The sequence below is a fragment of the Anabas testudineus genome, chromosome 15 (assembly GCF_900324465.2).
Source record: "Anabas testudineus chromosome 15, fAnaTes1.2, whole genome shotgun sequence".
NCBI classification, from domain to species: Eukaryota; Metazoa; Chordata; class Actinopteri; order Anabantiformes; family Anabantidae; genus Anabas; species Anabas testudineus.
This window is the reverse complement of record NC_046624.1, coordinates 19,065,586-19,084,926: the sequence shown is the minus strand read 5'-3', so window position 1 is coordinate 19,084,926 and position 19,341 is coordinate 19,065,586. Positions and strand designations below refer to the sequence as shown.

At 41.1% G+C, this 19,341-nt stretch overlaps 1 protein-coding gene across 1 annotated transcript in view; it reads left to right on the top strand.

Moving 5' to 3' along the window:
- Positions 1-18,065, top strand: part of LOC113159489 (pro-neuregulin-3, membrane-bound isoform) — a 253,411-nt gene extending 235,346 nt beyond the window's left edge. Inside the window, 4 exon segments of the mRNA XM_026356211.1 lie at positions 2,855-2,981; positions 9,947-10,041; positions 12,334-12,519; positions 17,384-18,065. Coding sequence (XP_026211996.1) covers positions 2,855-2,981; positions 9,947-10,041; positions 12,334-12,519; positions 17,384-18,065 — 1,090 coding nt within the window.
- The last annotated feature ends 1,276 nt before the right edge of the window (positions 18,066-19,341 follow it).

Here is a 19,341-nt window from a genome sequence, read left to right as displayed (position 1 = left end):
ATATTTTTGCAGTTCTATGTTAAAATCCTATATTCTCTACAGGATGAGTCAAACATTCAGTGTTATGGAATTCTGTCATTTGTGTGAACAACATGTGCATGTGGACCACAGAGCAGGCTTTGATAAATAGCACTCTAATTCCAAAGGCTTCCCTCTGTAATATAATGATGTGAGTGAGTGAGCAGCCTGACAACAAGATAATCGGATCAAGGCAGGATGGACAGGCGCTTTCAATGAATCATAATTGAGTAAGGGAACTACTGTAGCTTACTCAAGGGAGAAGATGCATACAGATCAAGAGGAAGTGTTCATGCAAATCGGAGTGATCTGAATAAAGATAAATTCAAAGGTTTTATCACACTGAGAAAAAAGAGCCAGGCAAAAATACAGCTGAACAAGACAAATCAATTCCTCCTTTTGCTCTTTAAATGTCAACATGCAGTGCACTGTGTGTCTCCTCTGACACATTAACAACACATTTAAAGTGCTGAATATTTATTGTATTGTGCTTCAAGTGTGTGAACACATGGATGTTGGATGACTTATATCAGTTTTCTAATGGTCCTCCAATTTTAAAACTGCAGAAAGACAGTGGCCTTAAGCTGACCTGAGCTTTGTCGTCCAATTTAGTCACTTAACCTGAATCCAACTGATCATGTATTTAACTTGTTGAAGACAAACTGAAGACAAAACACCTTCCACATAAACTAGATGAGACAGAGCTGGATTAGCATCACCCGAGAACAGACAATATAAAGGTTACATTGATGTCCGTGCAGGGTGAAGACTTCAAAAGCACAAGTAGACAAATTCACAGCTCAGTCAAAAATTACTTATTAGAAATTATGAGAAATCTGAGTATGGGCGAGTTTATCCTCCTGAGTTTGAGTACGGGTGAATGCTTTCCTAACATTTTGATCATATGGAGAAAAGACTGAGTGACCTTATTTTGCACAATTCATGAAATCATGAATGCTACAGTAAATGGCAGTATGCAGCAGGAGGTGAGTTCAGTCACAGTCCTATTATTTGCCTTGGCACTGAACACTGGGTGGAAATTGTAATAAGCGGAACTGTGCAATATGGACGTAACTCTTAAACTCTGGGTGACTTAATTTTCAATTCAAAGGGGAAAAATCCTTTTTTGAATACATACAGTAACATGTCCCTGTGGCATCTGTCTTTCCTCTATTAAAATGGATATCAAATATGTGGCTGATTAGTGTTTGACCAAGAAACAAAACATCATGGATACTCATTCATTATAATACACAAGCTTCCCTGATCAGGTCTAGTCTGAGCTGTGGTTAGAAACATTGGGCTGATTACAAATAGTCAGTGATTGGAGGCTAATTCTCAAAGGCTGAACTTCTTTGAGTGAGGCTAGGTGCCTGCATCAACTTGTTTATCGTACCAAGCAGGCGGATGCAGCTAGTTTCTACTGTACATCACAAAGCAAAATAATTCAGTGTTGTGCAAGCAGCGAGTGATGCAAGATGACAGACGATACGTCTCTCAACAAAAAGCTTTTGATTGCATCAAAAGTATACGCTTCCATTATAAAGAGCAAGTGTGCTAAAGCATCAAATTAACAACTAGTGTGTGCCGAGGTTTTAGAAGAGATAATGGACCTTTCATGTTAAGTAAATGCTTTTTGAAATGTAGTGTCCAACAAATGTCGCAGCCTTCTTCTAAGAAGATAGAATTAAAGGGCCTATGGAGGTGAAGATAGGAGGATCTCACCACCAGGCTGTTTGTAAACACTTTGTTACGTCGCTGTCATTCAGCAAAGAGTCTCTGAGGAAGAAACTGTGCATCTGGCGCATGATACTCAGGTTTAGTGCGTTTTCAAGTAAGTCAGCGTTATTGTACAAGCCTGGTTAATAAGGTTTTAATCATTTATAGTGTGAACAATGGGCAGAAAAACAAATCAGAGGAGCTTCTTTCCAATGAATGGGAGTAATCAGATTACAACATTCTGATCCACAAGGTCTAATTATTCCATTTCCTCTAACATGATTATCCCTACACCTCTTGTCATGGGTTAGTTCGGTGCCTGTAGAAGACTGAGATCAATCTAATTAGCTTGTCAGTCAATGACTTCAGTGCCACAGTTTAAGTGCAATAAAACAGTTTCAGCCAGTTCAATAAAAACACGTCTGAGTGTTGGCACAAAACGTCTCAGACACAGAAACTATTGAGTGATGTCAAGAAACATCACATAACAGTAATACTGTCTTATTTATCAAGGAGAAGGTCAGTTATTGATGGGGAGCTGCTTTACTCAATAGCTCACTTTCTTCTTCTCGTCTGTCTTCAGCCTTAAAATGGTCACATTAATAGCTGCAGCTAAGAACTACTGCACAGACTCCATTACGACAAGAGGCTGAGTGAGAGTGACATGCTATCAAACACATGACATCACTCTGACTTGCTTGACCACTGCAGCATAAACAGCAAATCTGTCCAGTTTATGTTGATATGTGTCATTCCTTTCTAAAGCAAGTCGCTGCTTCACTGTCACAATCATTCCAACTTGTTCTTAATTAGCTGTTTGCCCTGAAGCTCCTGTTCTGAATTAATAGGAACAATGTTATAGATTAGTTGCAGGTGGGACTAATTTCAAGATTGCAGTACATAATTGTGACACTAAGGAACTCAAAACGTGTTTTACTAGAAATAAATTAGAGAGCTTATGTGATGCTGAAGAAGGAGGGTGCAGCTTCCTCAGTGGGAGTAGCTGAGGGAGGTTTAAGGTTTTTGCTGCAAATTGTGCTATTATAACCAATATGATGGTGAAGCTCTCCTGAAATATGTGTCATGTGTGCATCATCCTTGTTTTGTTTCGCTTCAGGAGGCGTAGAGAGAAGCTCCACGCCCACCTGAAGGAGAGTCGCAGTTTGAAAAACTACACTGCTAATTCCAGTAATGCCTTGGATGGCAAGACGAGGACGTCAAACACCAACCTACAAATGCATGAGGTGACTGCTGATGTCTTTCTCTGTTTTTCTTTTAAGAATGCCTAAATGATTTAGAAGACCGTGTAATATGGATGTCATCAGGTGAAACCTGCTTTATGCCAGTGCCAAAAAGAGTGGAAGTCCAGATTTGTCTTGTCAGCTCACAACACGAGTGTCATTTTGTTCTGTTGCTGATGAGATTAACACAAAAACAAAGATAAACAGTACAAATAAAAAACCTTAGAGCATTAGCATTTGTCATAGACTCCATTACCCTCCTGTAGTTTTTAGCTGTGTATGACTCAGTATATCTTTCCGTCTCCACCTGGCCACTTGCATCAGGCTCACAGGTCTTTGAGCGAGCAATCGTTCAGTGGTTTGGGAGTGCGGCGCCTGCTAGTGTTGTCATTCATCATCTTCTCTGCACTCTTTGTCATCACACATCTCCCAGAGTAGCTGGCATGGAAAACATTACTTTAATTTGAATGGCACATCTGCAGTTGCCTCGAGAAAGTGTCTTTTTGTATTTGTGCACCAACATACAGAAATTATGTTTAACTAGTTATTACTTACAAGTTACCAATGAAACTAATCTGCACAGATTTGACAAGAACCTTAACTGAATAAATTGCATCTTTCCTCGAAGGGCATGATATAAATTTCCAATGAGATAAAGCACATGTAGTGTGCTGTACACACGAGGGAAACTCTATCCATCATAAACACATTAATATACACAAGATGGTTAAATCACTACGTGATAGAAGCTGAGAGATTCATATGCTGTGTGTGAGACCCAGCATGGAGTAGAGATAATTACAACTCACACTGGCAGTTCAAGAGACAGCTGACAGTCAGTCCTTGGCCTGATTTGCCTGATTTTTCCAAATTTGGCTTTTGTCAGGTCCATTAGCACATGCACAGAAACTAGACGGTGCTCTGAAGAAAACATTAGCACTGGAGGTTTAATACAGTCTGAAACTAAATATATTTACATGGCACTAAGAAAAGAGATCGTGAGATAGGGGTTATGTGAAAAATGTCATAGAGGGGCAGTGAAGGTGAATGACTGGACGCGAAATGTGTTTGACACCAAAGACCATAGTTCCCATCTCATTAGTTGTTGTAAATCCGAGCTAACACAGCCTGCAGGCTTTTACTCAACAACAATTACTATGAGGAAGATTTCCACTGTAGTACAAAGCTTTAAATGTGCATCTTCATGTGCTACTAAGACGCAGGAACCAGTTTTCCAGTGCACAGTCACAACTTTTTCACTATACTGAGTAAAACGATTCAATACCTAACTGGAATCAACAGTTCACAGGAGTGTCTGAATGAAGCAGAGCTGCACAGACCCTGTCGACTTTAATACTGGGCCTCTAGACTTTAAAGCACAGGGACATTCTTGCCTCGGGATCTCCGCTTGAGTTTCAGTTCACAAAGGGTTCAGATATCTAAGACGTAGCTTGGAGACAGAACTAACCAAAGCTCGAAAGCAATCTGTAAAATCTGGACTTTGTAAAGACAGTGTGTCAGGTGTGCCTCCTCAAATTAACCTCAAGCCGAATGCTCTGCCAAAGACAAACAAACTGGCTTCCCAAACTTACAAGAGGATCAAGGGAATGGCAGCGATCCAACCTTCTATGTGCATCCACAAAACTGGAAATGCTTTAATCAAAGCGTGTGGATTTATTCACTGAATTTAAAGTAAAACTTCAGTTTAATTCAGAGACATTGTGCATGAGAAGTACATAATATCAGGCAGCTCCTACATTTAAGAACGTTATGGTTTATTTAACGTGCTAAGACGGTTCGTACTGCACCTACTGTTTGTTCCTCTTGTTTTTAACTTATTCATTTGTTTCCGCCCTCATTTTTCACTGATTCTTACCATCCTGAAGCTCTTGAAGCTCAGTTTTAGGACATTACTGTTATTACCTTACATGTTTATATCTATCATATTTTGCTTTTCAAATTATGGAAGTCAATGGTAGAAATGTTCCAAGCGAATGCTCTTTGAACTCCTTTTTTTCTTTCAGCTAGCAGCTTCATTCCACCTTGAAATGGGTCACTGCACTTTCAGCTTTGTGATAGCTTTTTCATTCTTTCTGAAAAATCTCAGTTGAAGTTTTTATTTTTATTTTATTTTTTGAGACTTTCTAATGGATGCGAATTGGGCCAAGTGGAGTGAGTCAAGTTAAACATTCTGACCAAAATGTTCATTCATGCCTTTGTGGCCAACTCAAAACATAAAGTCTGACCCGCATGAGTAAGGTTTTCTTGATCTGTGGCCCTTAGTTGATTACATTTGTAACTCAAGGCTAAAATCATTATACTGTATACGGTGCATATTCACAGCATGTTCAGACATTCTTGCTGCAACTGAACCGATTCAAACTTTCACTTCTTAGGTGATAGTTTGAATAAGTTTAGGAGCCTTTTTCTGAACAGGGCTGAGCGAGTCTGGAGCCTAGTTCACCTGGGCAATACAGCTGCTTAGTGGTTACCACTGCTGCTTCACTGCAAGGTCGGCAGGATAAAGAAAATCTGCGAGGAACAAGTCCTAGAGCAGCATTTGCCCCCCCTCATCAACACCACTGTGGTGCCCTTGAGCAAGACCATTAATCCCTGCTGCTCCAGTGAAGCTTCTCAGTGGCCACAGGTCAGACTGTGGTCGTACCCGGCAGCTTCCAAGTTTGAATGTGTGTAAGTGCGTCATAGTGATCAGGGCGTTCTGGAAAAAGAGAGGTGGCCTCTCAAATGTTCCCTGAACAAATAAAGGTTGAGAAAAGGCTTAGCAACAAATACAGACCAGTGAGGGAGCTCTGATACATCTTAAATAACAGAAACAACAAGTAACATTACAGCTTTAAACCATTAACACCATTTTATTGAAAAATCTAATGTTCTAGTTGCATTGTTGGTGAAAACAAACTATAACATTATCATTTCACTTCTTCTCTTGTCCTTAAGTTAATGAAACACCACAGTTTTGTTTGCATTGTGACCAAGTCCCACCAGAAACAATCAGCACCTTCACATCCTCGCAACATGGGCCATGCTGGAAGTCATAGGTGCAGAGTGTGATTGGTGGAGCTCGTGAGCAAGCTCCTAGAACATACTAATGGATCATGGTTATAATTATAATTGGAGTTAGCAGGCTGTCAGGAAGGTCCAGACATTAAATTCACACACTGAAGATAGCTACAAATAAAAAAGAACATATTCCCAAGTCGGTTCACCAAAGACACTCGTAATATTGTGCATGATAATAAATAGGAAAGAAAAAATATAATGTAGTAGGAGAAAACTACAATATAATGCAATAACATACCATTTAACAAACTACAATAGAATCACATTGAAACTAATCATAACACAAAAAACAAAGTCCTTTGGTTCTTATTTCGCTAATTGCTCTATTAGCACTGGTCCATGAATTACTGATTATTGTTTACTGAATGTATTGTTTAGTAAATCAAGGCTGATCTTTAGTGTAAAAATGTTGCTTTTAAATGTTGTTTTATTTATTTCATATCTACAAGAACCTTTGGGGAACTCATATGCAAATGAATATGTTTGTTTATTTTGTGCCTACGCACCCAGAATCACATTGATTTCTGTCTGCAGGCGATCAATTACCAAAATTCATGATCGCAGCACAACAAATAGAGGGTCAGCGCTGCTTTAGTAGCATAGACTCATACAAATATGTCAGACACAGCAGTCTGAATTTCTCTCTCATTTCTGGTGCATTTCTTTAATACAATTAGATCCCCATTTAATTTTGCCATATCTAACTGCATTTTGGATTTTAACTTTTTATTGAATTTAAGTGCATGGATTTTTGGATTAATACCCCATATAATCATGTGGGTCATGACAAAGGCAGCAGAATTTCCAGCACTGCTCAGTTATAGAAAATGAGCACTTCGGACTAGCACCGCAGGGCCTTTTGTTGGAAGTATTTGATTAAGCAGCAAACTCAAGAGCGACTCTAAGTGAGCTGCTCTTTCTCTATCAATCAGGTTTTAGCACCGTATCATGAATTCCTCAGGTTTCAGAGTCTGCCATTGCTGTGTAATTAAAACTGCTCTGTCTCTATCTGAACAAGACCATCCTGTGCCTGCTTTGCTTTGCTCTGAGTCTAGCTCTGTTTGTGTGTGTTTATAATGCTGTAAAGCTGTTACTGATGCCAGCATCTCTGCACAAATCATAAAAATCATCGCCTGGTTCCCTCCGGATAGTCTGTCAGTGTTAAAGAACCTCAGTGCCAGAGGCATATGGTGTACGCTAGTCCCTATCTCAGAGATTAAAACATCCATTACAGTACACACACACACACACACACACATCCGTTTAAACACGCCCTTACATACACCCTTTGCACCACAAATGTCCAGACTCGGCATGAAGTCACTGTCAAAGCGAAGATTACTTTTGCCCGTTGTATCTGCGCACATTTATGGAGCTAAAGAGCCGGGTTTTTTCGCCTGCAGCTGTGCGAGAAAACATTCCATTTTTATTGATGACCTCTATAAACAGTCCGTATTTCTGTATGACACATGCACACTGTTTCAGTTTTTTCCTTAAAGCAATCTTTCCAAAGCCTAAATCTATTTTCAAACTGAAACAAAATGGACACTGAACCTCAAAGTGTCAGCATTAATGGATTGAAGGCCCTTTTCCTCCTTTGTGCTGGTAGGCAGAGCTCTTTATTAGTGTCTAATGGATAAATAAGTAAGAGAAAATGACTTTTTCTGCCTTTAACTGTAAAAGCAAAGCATTAGTTAGTGTGAATGAGTGAACTCAGTTACACGCTGTTATGATCGTACTGTCATCCAGGTCGTTCCATTCTTTGTTTTATCACAGGCTGAGATATGAATAAATGCTCAGTGGAAGTTTCTGTATTAATTAGTATCCTGGATGTGCATGGTGTCAGAACACAGGAGTGTGAGCTGACGTGAGAGAAATGTTCCATTCAACAGTCAATGATGCGACAGGGTGGCTGGCTGGATCAAATACATTGGATCTGTTTTATATTTGTTTTATGTTACAACACTGTGTAATAAAAATGATTTAGTGTTGTAAGTGACTAACATGAGACTGCTTCTGATGAGGAGCGCTACAATCATAGCAGACATGACACCATCCAAGTTCCAGAGCTCAAAAGCCTTCACACTATAATAAATGCTGTTGTAGAAGTTGTCTGCTTGGATAAACTGATTTAAATGGTGTGTAACACTTTACAGAAGTCATGATACAGTATATAGAAAGTGAATTATTTCTGCTTTGCTCTCGATTATCAGTCTTTACCTCTTTACCTAATTATTTAATGCTTACTTAACCCAGATAACAATTGCGTTTTAGGAAAATATAAAAATTCATATAGGAATAAGTAGCTAAATGATTTCCCTGCATACCGTGCACCTGCAAGTCCGCACTTTGAGCTTGGCTGCACCTCCATGTTGGATGTCATCGCCTGTCTTCTACCTTTGTTTCCTGTCCACATCTGCAGTGAAAACAAAACAAGACGACCTGTTTCTAATCATCTATTTTGCCAGTTTGGTTGAAACGATAGTCTACAAAGGAAGTATGTCATGATTTAGTCAAGTACAAATTGGCCTCCACATGTCTGAATAGTCACACGGCCATGGCAGCATTTGTGACACTAATGAGGCAGATGTCCTGCAGAGAATTGTCAGAAGGGATGCTTCAGTGACAACCTTGTTAGTCACACATTAAGCTGGAAACTTTTTAAAAAGTAAAGACATAAAACTACTTCACAAAAGTAGGTCTCCCTTGCCTTACATTAGAAAAGTGTGGAAGTTCCAGTCTAGACGATGACGAGATAATGCTGAGAAGAGAAAAGTGTCACTGCCAAACAGAAGCAAACCACCGACAGGTTTGGGTAGAAGATAAGAAATCAAACCAGAGCCACTGTCGTCACATCTCGTCAACAGCTTTTAAAGTTTGTTACGTTTGAGGAGTTCACGGCAGGTCTTCGCTGCCGTGTCTTTGCCGACTTTGTCAACTGCACTGTGAAGTGCGAAATCAAGAAGGTGATTTGTTTCATTGCATATTTGTCTCTCTGGAGATGGAGAGGAACATGAAGAGAATTAAAAGAAAGAACCTGGGACCCACATCATACCACAGCACTGCTGATTTAGACATCCTGTACTGAAGGCTGGGAAAGAGAAGGGACTGTCACCACAAAATGAAGGACTTCACAGTGATTAATTATGAAAGTTTAGAGATGTGAAACACCATATCAGACTAACGTCGCTTATGTTGGGAGAGAACAAATGTAGGTTGTTTTTGTGCAATAATTCTCTATTTACAAATTTAAAATCTCCTTTGTATCATAATACTTGTGATATTCCACTGTACTGTGCTGCAGGACTAATGTAGTAGACACTTGTAGGTAGGTGTAAACTGAGTGTGCATCTAGACTGCAGCAATCTTTACCTGTATCTTGAATCTTTCCCAGCTGTTAGACATTCAGCCATCATTGGCATCTGTGATGGTGCCACCCTTCATTGTTGCTAGAAGATTTGTGACACAACCAAAAGCCGTTCACTCTTGATTTTATCAAGCTATCAGCAGCCTCCCTCTGCTCTCCTCACAGTACAATTTACCTCCATCTCTGGAAAGGCAAGAATGATGTTAAGCGAGGTGTAAAAAGACAGAAATAGATATGCCTTGACTCCATTTCGACTCTGGCAATCAGTTCCCACGATCAGTGCAGTAGAAACTACCCACTCTAAGGTTCTCAGTGCGTGACAAAGAGCTGGGGGAGATGAAATCTTACTATACCATGCTTAAGAAGAAGGGCTTTTATTCTCTGTAGGAACACTTTATTATACATTATGTAAAAATGCATTGAATTGGAAGTGATTTGAGCGAAGGCGACTTCATAACTTAGCTTTTCTTAATCGCACCTAAACCTAAAATCTTCCTGTTGTCCTTGTTTGTTTCCTCAGTACTGCAAACGTTCATCCCAGTCGCGCCCGGGAAACGTTTGTGAATCCAGCTTTGCACACTGCAACAGCTCCAGAAGCACAGCAAAACATCACAGGTATGACACTTAATTGCACACACGGATACATGCAGGTGGAAAGTCACCCGATGCAGCTGTCCCCTCATTCAGGAAACTGGAATAATGCAGATTGTAACAACAAAAGCCAATTTCCATGTCCTTTACAATAATCAGCAGGTAGGCAATGAGGAAAGAAATTGAATTATGCACATTACAGTGCAGCTCACACTAATTGCTGATTTACAGAAGAATGAGAGTAATTATAATTAAAGCTATAAACATGTTAATAACCATATCTATAGCAGTCATGAACCGAGAGGAGATCTGACAGAGATGAAATGGGAAGCACGTGGGAAATTATGAGCCAGTGCAGATGTGGAAAGTCCAGTAAGCTTTTCCTCACACTGCTCAGCGGTGTGTTAGATCCAGCTGGGTTTTGGCATGATCAGCAGCAGCTATACACTGCAACACACACACACGAGAGCCTACTTCTATTGGTATTCTGCTTTTATGACTTGTTGGATATTTTTAGTAATATAATCACAGACTAATAAATGAACCTTCTGTGCAAGGTTTTGTGTTTGTGTCTGTGTTTTGGATTTAACACGAAACAAAACTCATTCTTAAACTTTTGCTAACTCAGGGAGAAATTAGGAAAATGCACCCATAATGCTTTTTTGATTCAGTTTGTTTTCATCACTGTTCAGCAACAGAAATTTACACCTGAGCACTTCTCAGTACACCCAAGGTTTTCAACTTCTTACTACTAAGCAGCTCCACCAGAGCAGCTGGAGGTTAATCACCTTTTTTCAAGGGGATCCAGGCAGTAGCTGAGAGGAGATTTTCCCGGACAAACCGGAAATACGATCAGACAACCTTACACCCACAAAGTCCATTTCTCTAACCTTTCGTCTGAACTCTTGCAGGACGTTTCTCTCTATTTCTCTCTCTCTCTCTCAGCGAAGACCTGAGTTGATCACAGACTGGCAGTCGGTTGCTGTTACCACAAACTACATCCTTTGTAGGTGACAGAGGCTTATTTGTTTGCAAATGCATCACCTTAGGCGAAGACTTGGACAGCGGAGTGCCTTCAGATACCACAGTCCAAAATAGCCAGAGAGAAACTGGCCAGGGCTAATTCCGTATTTTAGAAATATTTTATTTAAAAGCTCTTATATAAAACTCAGCCATCACTATCAAGTGTCTGACTGCAAGCAGAGCTTCCAGTTGTTATTGCTAAGAGGTACAGCAGCATCAGATGTAAATATGAATGAGGGCTCAGAGCCAGGACACTGTGCAGTTTGGAGCTGAAATGAAATCTGAAAAGCTTGTTCCAAATGCAGCTGATTTGTTTGAATCACAAATTATCAACTTTCTTGAATTAACTAAATACACGTGCACAACATTACCCAGTAGTGCAGGTTTGCATGTGTGTTCATCTATGATTGTTTTGAGATCTTGAGTCAAGTTCACATTTGGTCCTGTGGAAATTAATTTCCCTGTCGGTTTTTATAAAACTCTCTTAGATTGATCCTTCGACACTGGCCTGTTGACCACCTCTAGGCTTTGTTTACCGTCACCTGCCTCTTGCTGTTAGTTTTAGTTTTGCATTAAACTCTCCTGTCACTGCAGACCTTACCACTCTAACTCACCCTGCAGTTACCTCTGTGTTCCACACATGCATCACCTGACCGCCCCGCCCACCTGCACACCTGCTTTTCATTGCCTCATCAATGTCTTTGTATATGTACCTGCTCGTTGCTGTCATCATTTACCGTGTTTGTCTTAGTGCTTGTGCAGCCTGTTTACTACTCACCTGATTTGTTTGCTTGCTCCTATTTTCTGCTAGTCAGCTATTTAGACTCTGACATCACTTTAGAAATTATGCTTACTAGAAAGATTTACAGATCCTAACATTTGGAGCCAATCTGAATCTGACAGGCGGATAACCTACCCAAGCCCAACGTGCATGAATCAATTAAAAGAGAGAAACAGATCCAACCTAAATAGACCAAATGATATTTAGATTCAATTCAAATTGTGGTTGACCCAAATAAAGAGAAAACTAACAGTGGAAGAGTATGATCCATGATGTACCATCACATAAGAACGAATGAAAACACATTTTCTTTTTGTCATGATGATGACATGACATGATGTAAGCTGCTAGCAATAAAAGACACCAACACATCAACCCCCAGCAATACAACATAAACCCTGATCAGTCCAGTTTAACTTAATATAAGTCCTAGACTTAAATTCACATTAAACATCAAATTCTATCAGATACAAAGTTCCCGAATCATTTGTCACTTGTCTTTTCTCTTTTAGAAGTGGGTCGTTGTCTCGCAGCCCAGATCAGAGAACCCGAGCAGCTCACTGGTCTGCTCCACGCCGGACCCCACCCATACCCAGAGGAAGACTAAATCCAATTGGAGGATCCAAGTATTCAGGCCCTGCCTACCAACACCTTCAGGAAATAGACTCAACCGAGAAGGAGTCTGAAGCACAAAGAGGGTGAGGAGAGTAACGTGAAGGCCCAGATTACATATGTCATACTGCTAAATGAGAAAAACCAAACCTGCCCTCAGCATTTGTGCATATGTAAAGATATTTATGTACACAGTACATCAATATCACTGGATCACGTAGACCAGTAAAATGTTCTATATTTACAGGACCTTATAATCAAACCAAACAGTGTGTGTTTGCATTGCTGTTAGTTGTCAACACAGCCTTTCTTTCTCTTTCTGCTTTGCTATACCCTCTATGTCCTGAGTCATTTCAGTGAAAGGCTCTGCGTGAAAAATACCGGCCTGTCATGAGCAAAGCTCTGGATTTCATTTCATTTCCTCCCTCAATCCTTTGTTTTCCAATCTGCTGAGCAAAGATAAAAACAAGGTCATGCCATGTTGTGGTCTGTAGTACGGTCACACAAGTTCAAAGGACCTAGTGCTTGTAGTTTTAAGGACACGACACAGGCTGCACATTCACTCTCTCTCCTCTCTGTTGTCTTGTCTTTTTAAATCTTTAGAATGAAAGACCAACAATTACATCTTAACATTCAGCTGTAGCACGGCAGGGTTATACTTCTCAGGCAAACCTGCGTGTGTACAGTAGTTGGGGGGAAAAGCAAACGATCAGTGAAAATGACTAGCAAGGTGGATATTCGGTGTGAAAGGCGCTCTGCTTTGACCTATTTTTTGGTGGGTCATGAGTCAGTGCTTTACCCACCTGGACTGACAAGCTTCACTGCAGGCATCTCATTCGTCCTGATTCAGGATAAAGCTCCACATGACCTACATGCATACTAATAGAAATGGAGAAAGACACTAATGGATAAAACACACTCCCACACACCCGAGCGCACATGCATGGAAAACAGCATCCACACAGCAGATTCAGAGGAGTGCCAAGGGGAGAGACGGAGTGGTGATCGCCCTTACCGTTTGTGCTCTAGGCACCTAAATTCCCTTTGATTTGAGTCTTTATTTAAGCAGGGTATTTCATGCTTCATTTTTGCCTGAATGTCACTATTGAGTGACACTTAAGTGCTGCGTAAGTGTGCCTTTCCCCAGAACAAGTGCTCTTTGCATCGGCCCCAGTGCTACTGAAGTGCCCCTCTGGTCAGCCCAAGTGCCGTTTGGTCATCTGAAGTTCGTGCCCAAGTAAGCGTCTGGTGAGGATAAGTGCCCTCTGGGTGGCTCAAGTGCTCCTCAATGAGCCCTATGATCAACCATATTCTTTAAGTAGCAGATGGTCTATAGGTCACCTCAGGTGTCCCAGTTCTCGTCTGGGTCTCCTCTGGTCTGCCAGGTTTTGTGGGTTTAACCCAGTCCTTTAACCCCCTCCACCCCATGTGACAGAGCACAGAGCTCATCAGAAAGCACTTCTGGTTGGTCCACCTGTCTTCTGGTGAACTGAAGGTTACTCTATGACATGGTCAACCCAAGGGTCCCCTTGTCACCCCAAAAGGTGTTCCCTGTGTTTCCATTCATTCATACACCCTTAGTCCAACTCTGCTCTGCTGAAGTCCTTTTGTTATTTTGACCTCATCCCTGGAACATCTGTTTCTAGCACTGCACAGAATGAAAATTCATGTGCAGATACAACAAATCAGACAAAGTTTGGGACATTTAAATGAACCGGTTGTGCAAAAAGGCATCGAGTCAGACTCACTAACTTACTCATTCAGTCACACGTTCAGGTACTCATTTATCTACTAATTCCTTCACACTTTAATCTAATATTTCACAGCAGATGGACAGACAGACACCAGCATCCCCCTCCCATTGCAAAGTAGTCTGCGTTGCCATGGAGACATTTGACCATGACTCCATAGAGACTGAGGGAAAGATGCAGAGACAGAAATAGAGAGACTAGATGTTTGAATCCGTCCTGACACAGACAGAAAGCATTCAAAAACATAGTAAAACGAAAAAAGCAGCTGCAGAGAAGTAAAAGGATGTGATAGAGGGGTGTGCAGATAGTATGTGACAGTCAGAAAATGCTTTAAAGAAAGGTTGCCCGTTCTATTCCATGCCTCTTAGAAAAGCCTGGTGTTATCTCAACAAAATGGCTGACAGGGATACAGAACGTCCTCTGTTGTTACTACTATTTTAAGATAAAGCTGTCTCCAAAATGGCTGATGGAGAGACTGCACGCGTTTTTGTATTTTCGTCCACTGTTGCAGGATTTTTTTTTTTTTCTACACACACAACCATCAGTTCGTCAGTCAGAGACAACTTCTGTATGTGAGCACACACCTACACTTTTACACCTACAGACATATTGCATGTGCAAATGCTGATGTGTTGCATCTGTGGAACATTTCTCTCTATCACAAAGTACCTGTATCACATCACACAGAGATTTTACTTTGACATTAGCAACAAACAGATTGGATATGTAAAGAAATGATCTGGACGGGACTGAATTAATGAAAATGTCTGTTAATGCTTGTACGTGTAATGAGCTCCCATAAAAGATAAAAGGCTGGTCACTTATCTCTCCTCACTTGCTCACAATCTCCCTGTAATACCCCTCTAGCTGCTCCCGAGTTGCTCCAGGGTCTATATTTGAACTCCGCTTCATAGATTTTTGCAATCTGATTGTGTTTCAACACATCAAAAGAGAGATTTGTCAGTGAATGTTATCTCGGGAATTAGCACCCTCACATCATCCTCTCTTATCACTTGCAGGATTCTCTCTGTGGGCCAGCTAAATCTCCACTGTGGTTTTTCTGAGAGGTTTTCATGTCTCTGAAAAATACGGTGGTGATAAAACGAGGATGTGGTTTTCGCCGAGTCTGAAAAAGCACCTTCTCCGCCCACCACTATTTTTGAACTCCTTGATGGTGTGTGTGTGTGTGTGTGTGTGTGATGAGGGTATTACAAAGAAGAGGGATTCCAAGTTGAATTTTGACATGGTGGAAAAAGCTAGCCTTTGCAGAGGATTATGACAAATATAATGAGCCACTGCAGGAGAATGCAGCTGGATTTGGACACTGATTACACAGAGGGGTATGGTCAGTCTTTCAAAGACTGGATAGATTGTGTCTCGGCTTAAGGGAGTTAGTTCAAGTCTCAGATACAGACCAGAAACTGGATGTTGCTTAACAGGACCGTGTGTCAGTAGAGAAATGATTCCATCGCTATAATTTCAAACTGTAATTTCAAGCTTTAAACTCTACATCCTCAGGAAAGTCAACACCAAACAGTAGAAGCTGTAACCAGAATTGGCAAATGAATCAAAGTGATTTGGCCACTGATATTAGGCACTGAAATATCCAATAATTCTCTAGGGGCAGAGCTGACTGGAGTAGAAAGAGAGTAGTGCTGACGTTGCAAAGACAGTAACTTGGATTTGAAAATACAGAGTGTCTACAATTATACAATGAGATCATTATGATAAGTCCAGAAAAAGCACAAAGGAAAGTGACGATGACACTAAGGAGACAAGAAAGGAGGCAGTGAGTCTCTTTAAATGTACCTAGGTAATTCATTTACTATTCGCTCTATGTATTAACCACAGTTTCATCGTGTGAACAGGAATCCTAAATAGGAATAAGGGGCTTAAACCATCCATTATGAACTAAATTTTAGTTTCAGGAAGCAAATTTGGTGGATGGGTGAGTTACAGTAGAGCAGAGTTTGTGTTCTATGACAGATAATTACTGTTCAAACCAACAGCAGTTGCTCTGCAGCACTGTATTTGCTCTTTTTACCTTAACAATCAAATAATCATATATCAGTGGGGCCCAGAATAAAATATAAACCATAAACTAAGCATAATGGCTAATTTAAAAACTGTTGGCATTCCACATTACAGAAAATAACATGACACAACAATAAGAGAATCATGTAGAATAACCCTTTATTGATGTTATTCCCTGGAGTGGGTATAAATACATGTAAATATGCTTCTAATGAGGCTTTCTGCATTTGTATAACAAACCTTTCACACAGAAAGTATCACTGTGGGAGCAGAGCAGCATGGTGCGAGAACATGATTATTCACAGCAGTGCATCATTGCATCAAAAATAATGAAATCCAAAGTCAAGCTCGACTCAAACCGACACTAAAATTAAAACACGGCATCTTCTGTACGTGTAAATAAGTCAGTTTCCACAGCTGACACACAAGCAAGATGTGACTAACAGGGACAACACTCGAATAGGCATTTAACTTAATTTAAGAGGCAACAACATGTAAACATACCAGAGACGGGTAGCATGTGTGGTGAGGAGCAGAAAACATCTCAAGAAGGGGGCAGTAGAGGGTATAAGAAGACAGGGAGGCAGATTAAAACTTCTGCCACTGGGACTCAAGTAATTTCATAAAGTGAATCGTCGTGGTTTGTTCGTTGTTCTGTTTTTTTGTTTTTTTTTAAATCACCGCTCCAATAGGGGCTGTATAGACGATTGTCTGTGGTCCTTGACCGAAGTTTACTCCTTCAACTTTAAAACAGCACTCCTCATTTTCAACATGCATAAAGTCGTTAAATCAATAACATAAGAACTGAACTCTCTCTTACCTTTTCACTTAAATAAGGGAGTTGAGGCATTTGGAGGTTTTTTGTGTGCAGACTCAGATATAAAGAGATGAAAGAAAGATGTCAGGCTCATCTTCTTCCCGCTCCCTCTCCCTCCCCTCAGTTAGCCTGTGAGATGGCAAAGGGTGGAGAGTTGCCCCTCTGTGTATTCTGCCAGGTTTTCAGTGTGGGAGTTTGAAAAGACGATCAAGTAGGAACCACACTCAAAGACACAATGACTTCTTCTCTCTGTGAAGTATGGAAGTTTTTCTACAGCTCAGTAACCTTTGCTCTGTTTCTATTCTCTTCGTCTCTGTCTCGTCTGTCTTCGTTTCCCAACTTCTCTAGTTGCGAGATGCAGGGAGAGAACCAACACGACGACCCCAGACAAGATGCCATCCTACATATGCAAACTCCTGTTTCCATGGCGACGACACTGCCTTCACCTTGGAGCGGCCGCATGGACGTGCATTCAGGCCTGTGCGCGCCATCTCAGCACAACAATCCCAATCCCGCCACCCGCAGCCTGAGGAGGCCAGGCCGCCGGCACAGCCACTCTCCGCCACCACCGTTTCGCTCCTGCTCCATCCCCATCATCCCCTCCGTCCAGTGTCACCATGACAACGAGGTGTCTTGTATGCAAACCAGTGTCACCCCGGCAGCCACAGTGATGTCAGTCACCTGCGGCGCCACACCCTGCAAAGATGAGAGGAAAGAGAGGGCGGGTCACACGGCGTCGTCTTCTTCTTTCTGCTCGTCCACAATTGGCCAACAGCAGGATGAGGTGGCGTTGCTCCTGAAGGAGGCTCAGGAGCAGCTCAGGGCGTTGGCGTTGGCTCACAGGAAACAGGAAGATAGCGTGATCAGCAGCAGTGGTTCGACAGCTGCTCTGGTGGAGGTCAAAGAAACTGTTTGCTTCCTGAACCTTAATGGAGGAAGTGCTGGGGTGCTGAGCTGTAACGGACCTACGCAGACCCAGTTATTCAGCCCCAGCCTATCACACAGAGACCTGGGCCAAACCAGCCAATGAAAGGACGCTATTAAGGATGCTCATGTTTGGTTTAACAGTGTTTGACAGATTTTGGTGTTGCTGCATCTGCGGGATGCAAATGGAAATGCCGAATAAAAAAAAAAAAAAGTAACATCATGGAAATTCTGATAAAGTGCTGATGATATGCATACTGTGTGGATAAAACATACAAACACTTCTCGAGTGGCCGCCTTTACACCTAGTGACAGTATGGGGGTAAAAAAGAAAAAACATTTACATGCGTTTATTTACTAAACAAGAGAAACACTTCTACTTAGACAAAAAGAAACCAAATAGTCTGTCAAATCCATGGTGTTTTTAATTGTAAAAAGAATATATAAATATATATATAAATATATATGGATATAAATATATGGAATTCAAAAAGTGACCAAGTACAAAGTTGAAGAACACAGGAATGATGTAACTAGTTTTTGTTTTTCTTTCATTTTTTTTCTTCTTCTCCCTGTTTTGTATCAACTCTGTCACATTTTAGGTCCGGCTCAATTCAAAAGAAAGAATGTCATTAACGTCTCGTTACATGTCCATGAGCTGTGATTCGCTTTCTGTGAGCCTGCACAGGATCCGAAATGGCCCACGATGAAGAAGCCTTCACTCGGATTTCTTGCCCCTCTTGCCTTTTGAAAAACCCTGTCTACCCAGCCAAGAATTCCAGCGCAGCGCTTTGTGGTAACCAACCACACTTTGAGGATTTACAACACAAAACAAAATCTCCCCTCGGTGTGTGTGTGTGTCTGTGCGCATGTGTGTGTGCTGATGTGCAGCGATTGAAGCGGGAGAAGAAGAAAAAAACAGGAAACGACTTCTTCTGCAGTCGGCCTGACTTTGGAGGAGGGATTGTTAAAGACAGCCCAGATGCTGAGTCTCCTACGGCCAGTGTTTCAAATCTAGTTTATTTTTCTTTTTTGTTACAAATGATATTTTCACATATATGTGCACATTCACTCACCTGTGCATTATTTTTTGGTTGACTGGATCTTTGGATGAATGGACAGAAGGACGCAGGAAGGACGGAGCGCTGTGGGGCACCGCCGGAGCTAATCGGACATTTTTTAGTTGATTTAGTTAAATTTTTGTTATCGATGAACTATGCTGCTTTCTGGGCTGATGGGCGGGAGAACCACATGGTTTGGGTATTGAAACAAGAAATAAATGTCTCTATGTTGTATCCTATGAATTGGAAGCTTTTGAATCTCTGTATGAAGTTACAGCAACAATTGTTTCTGGTGACAAGACGTTTAAAAAAAAATGGTTG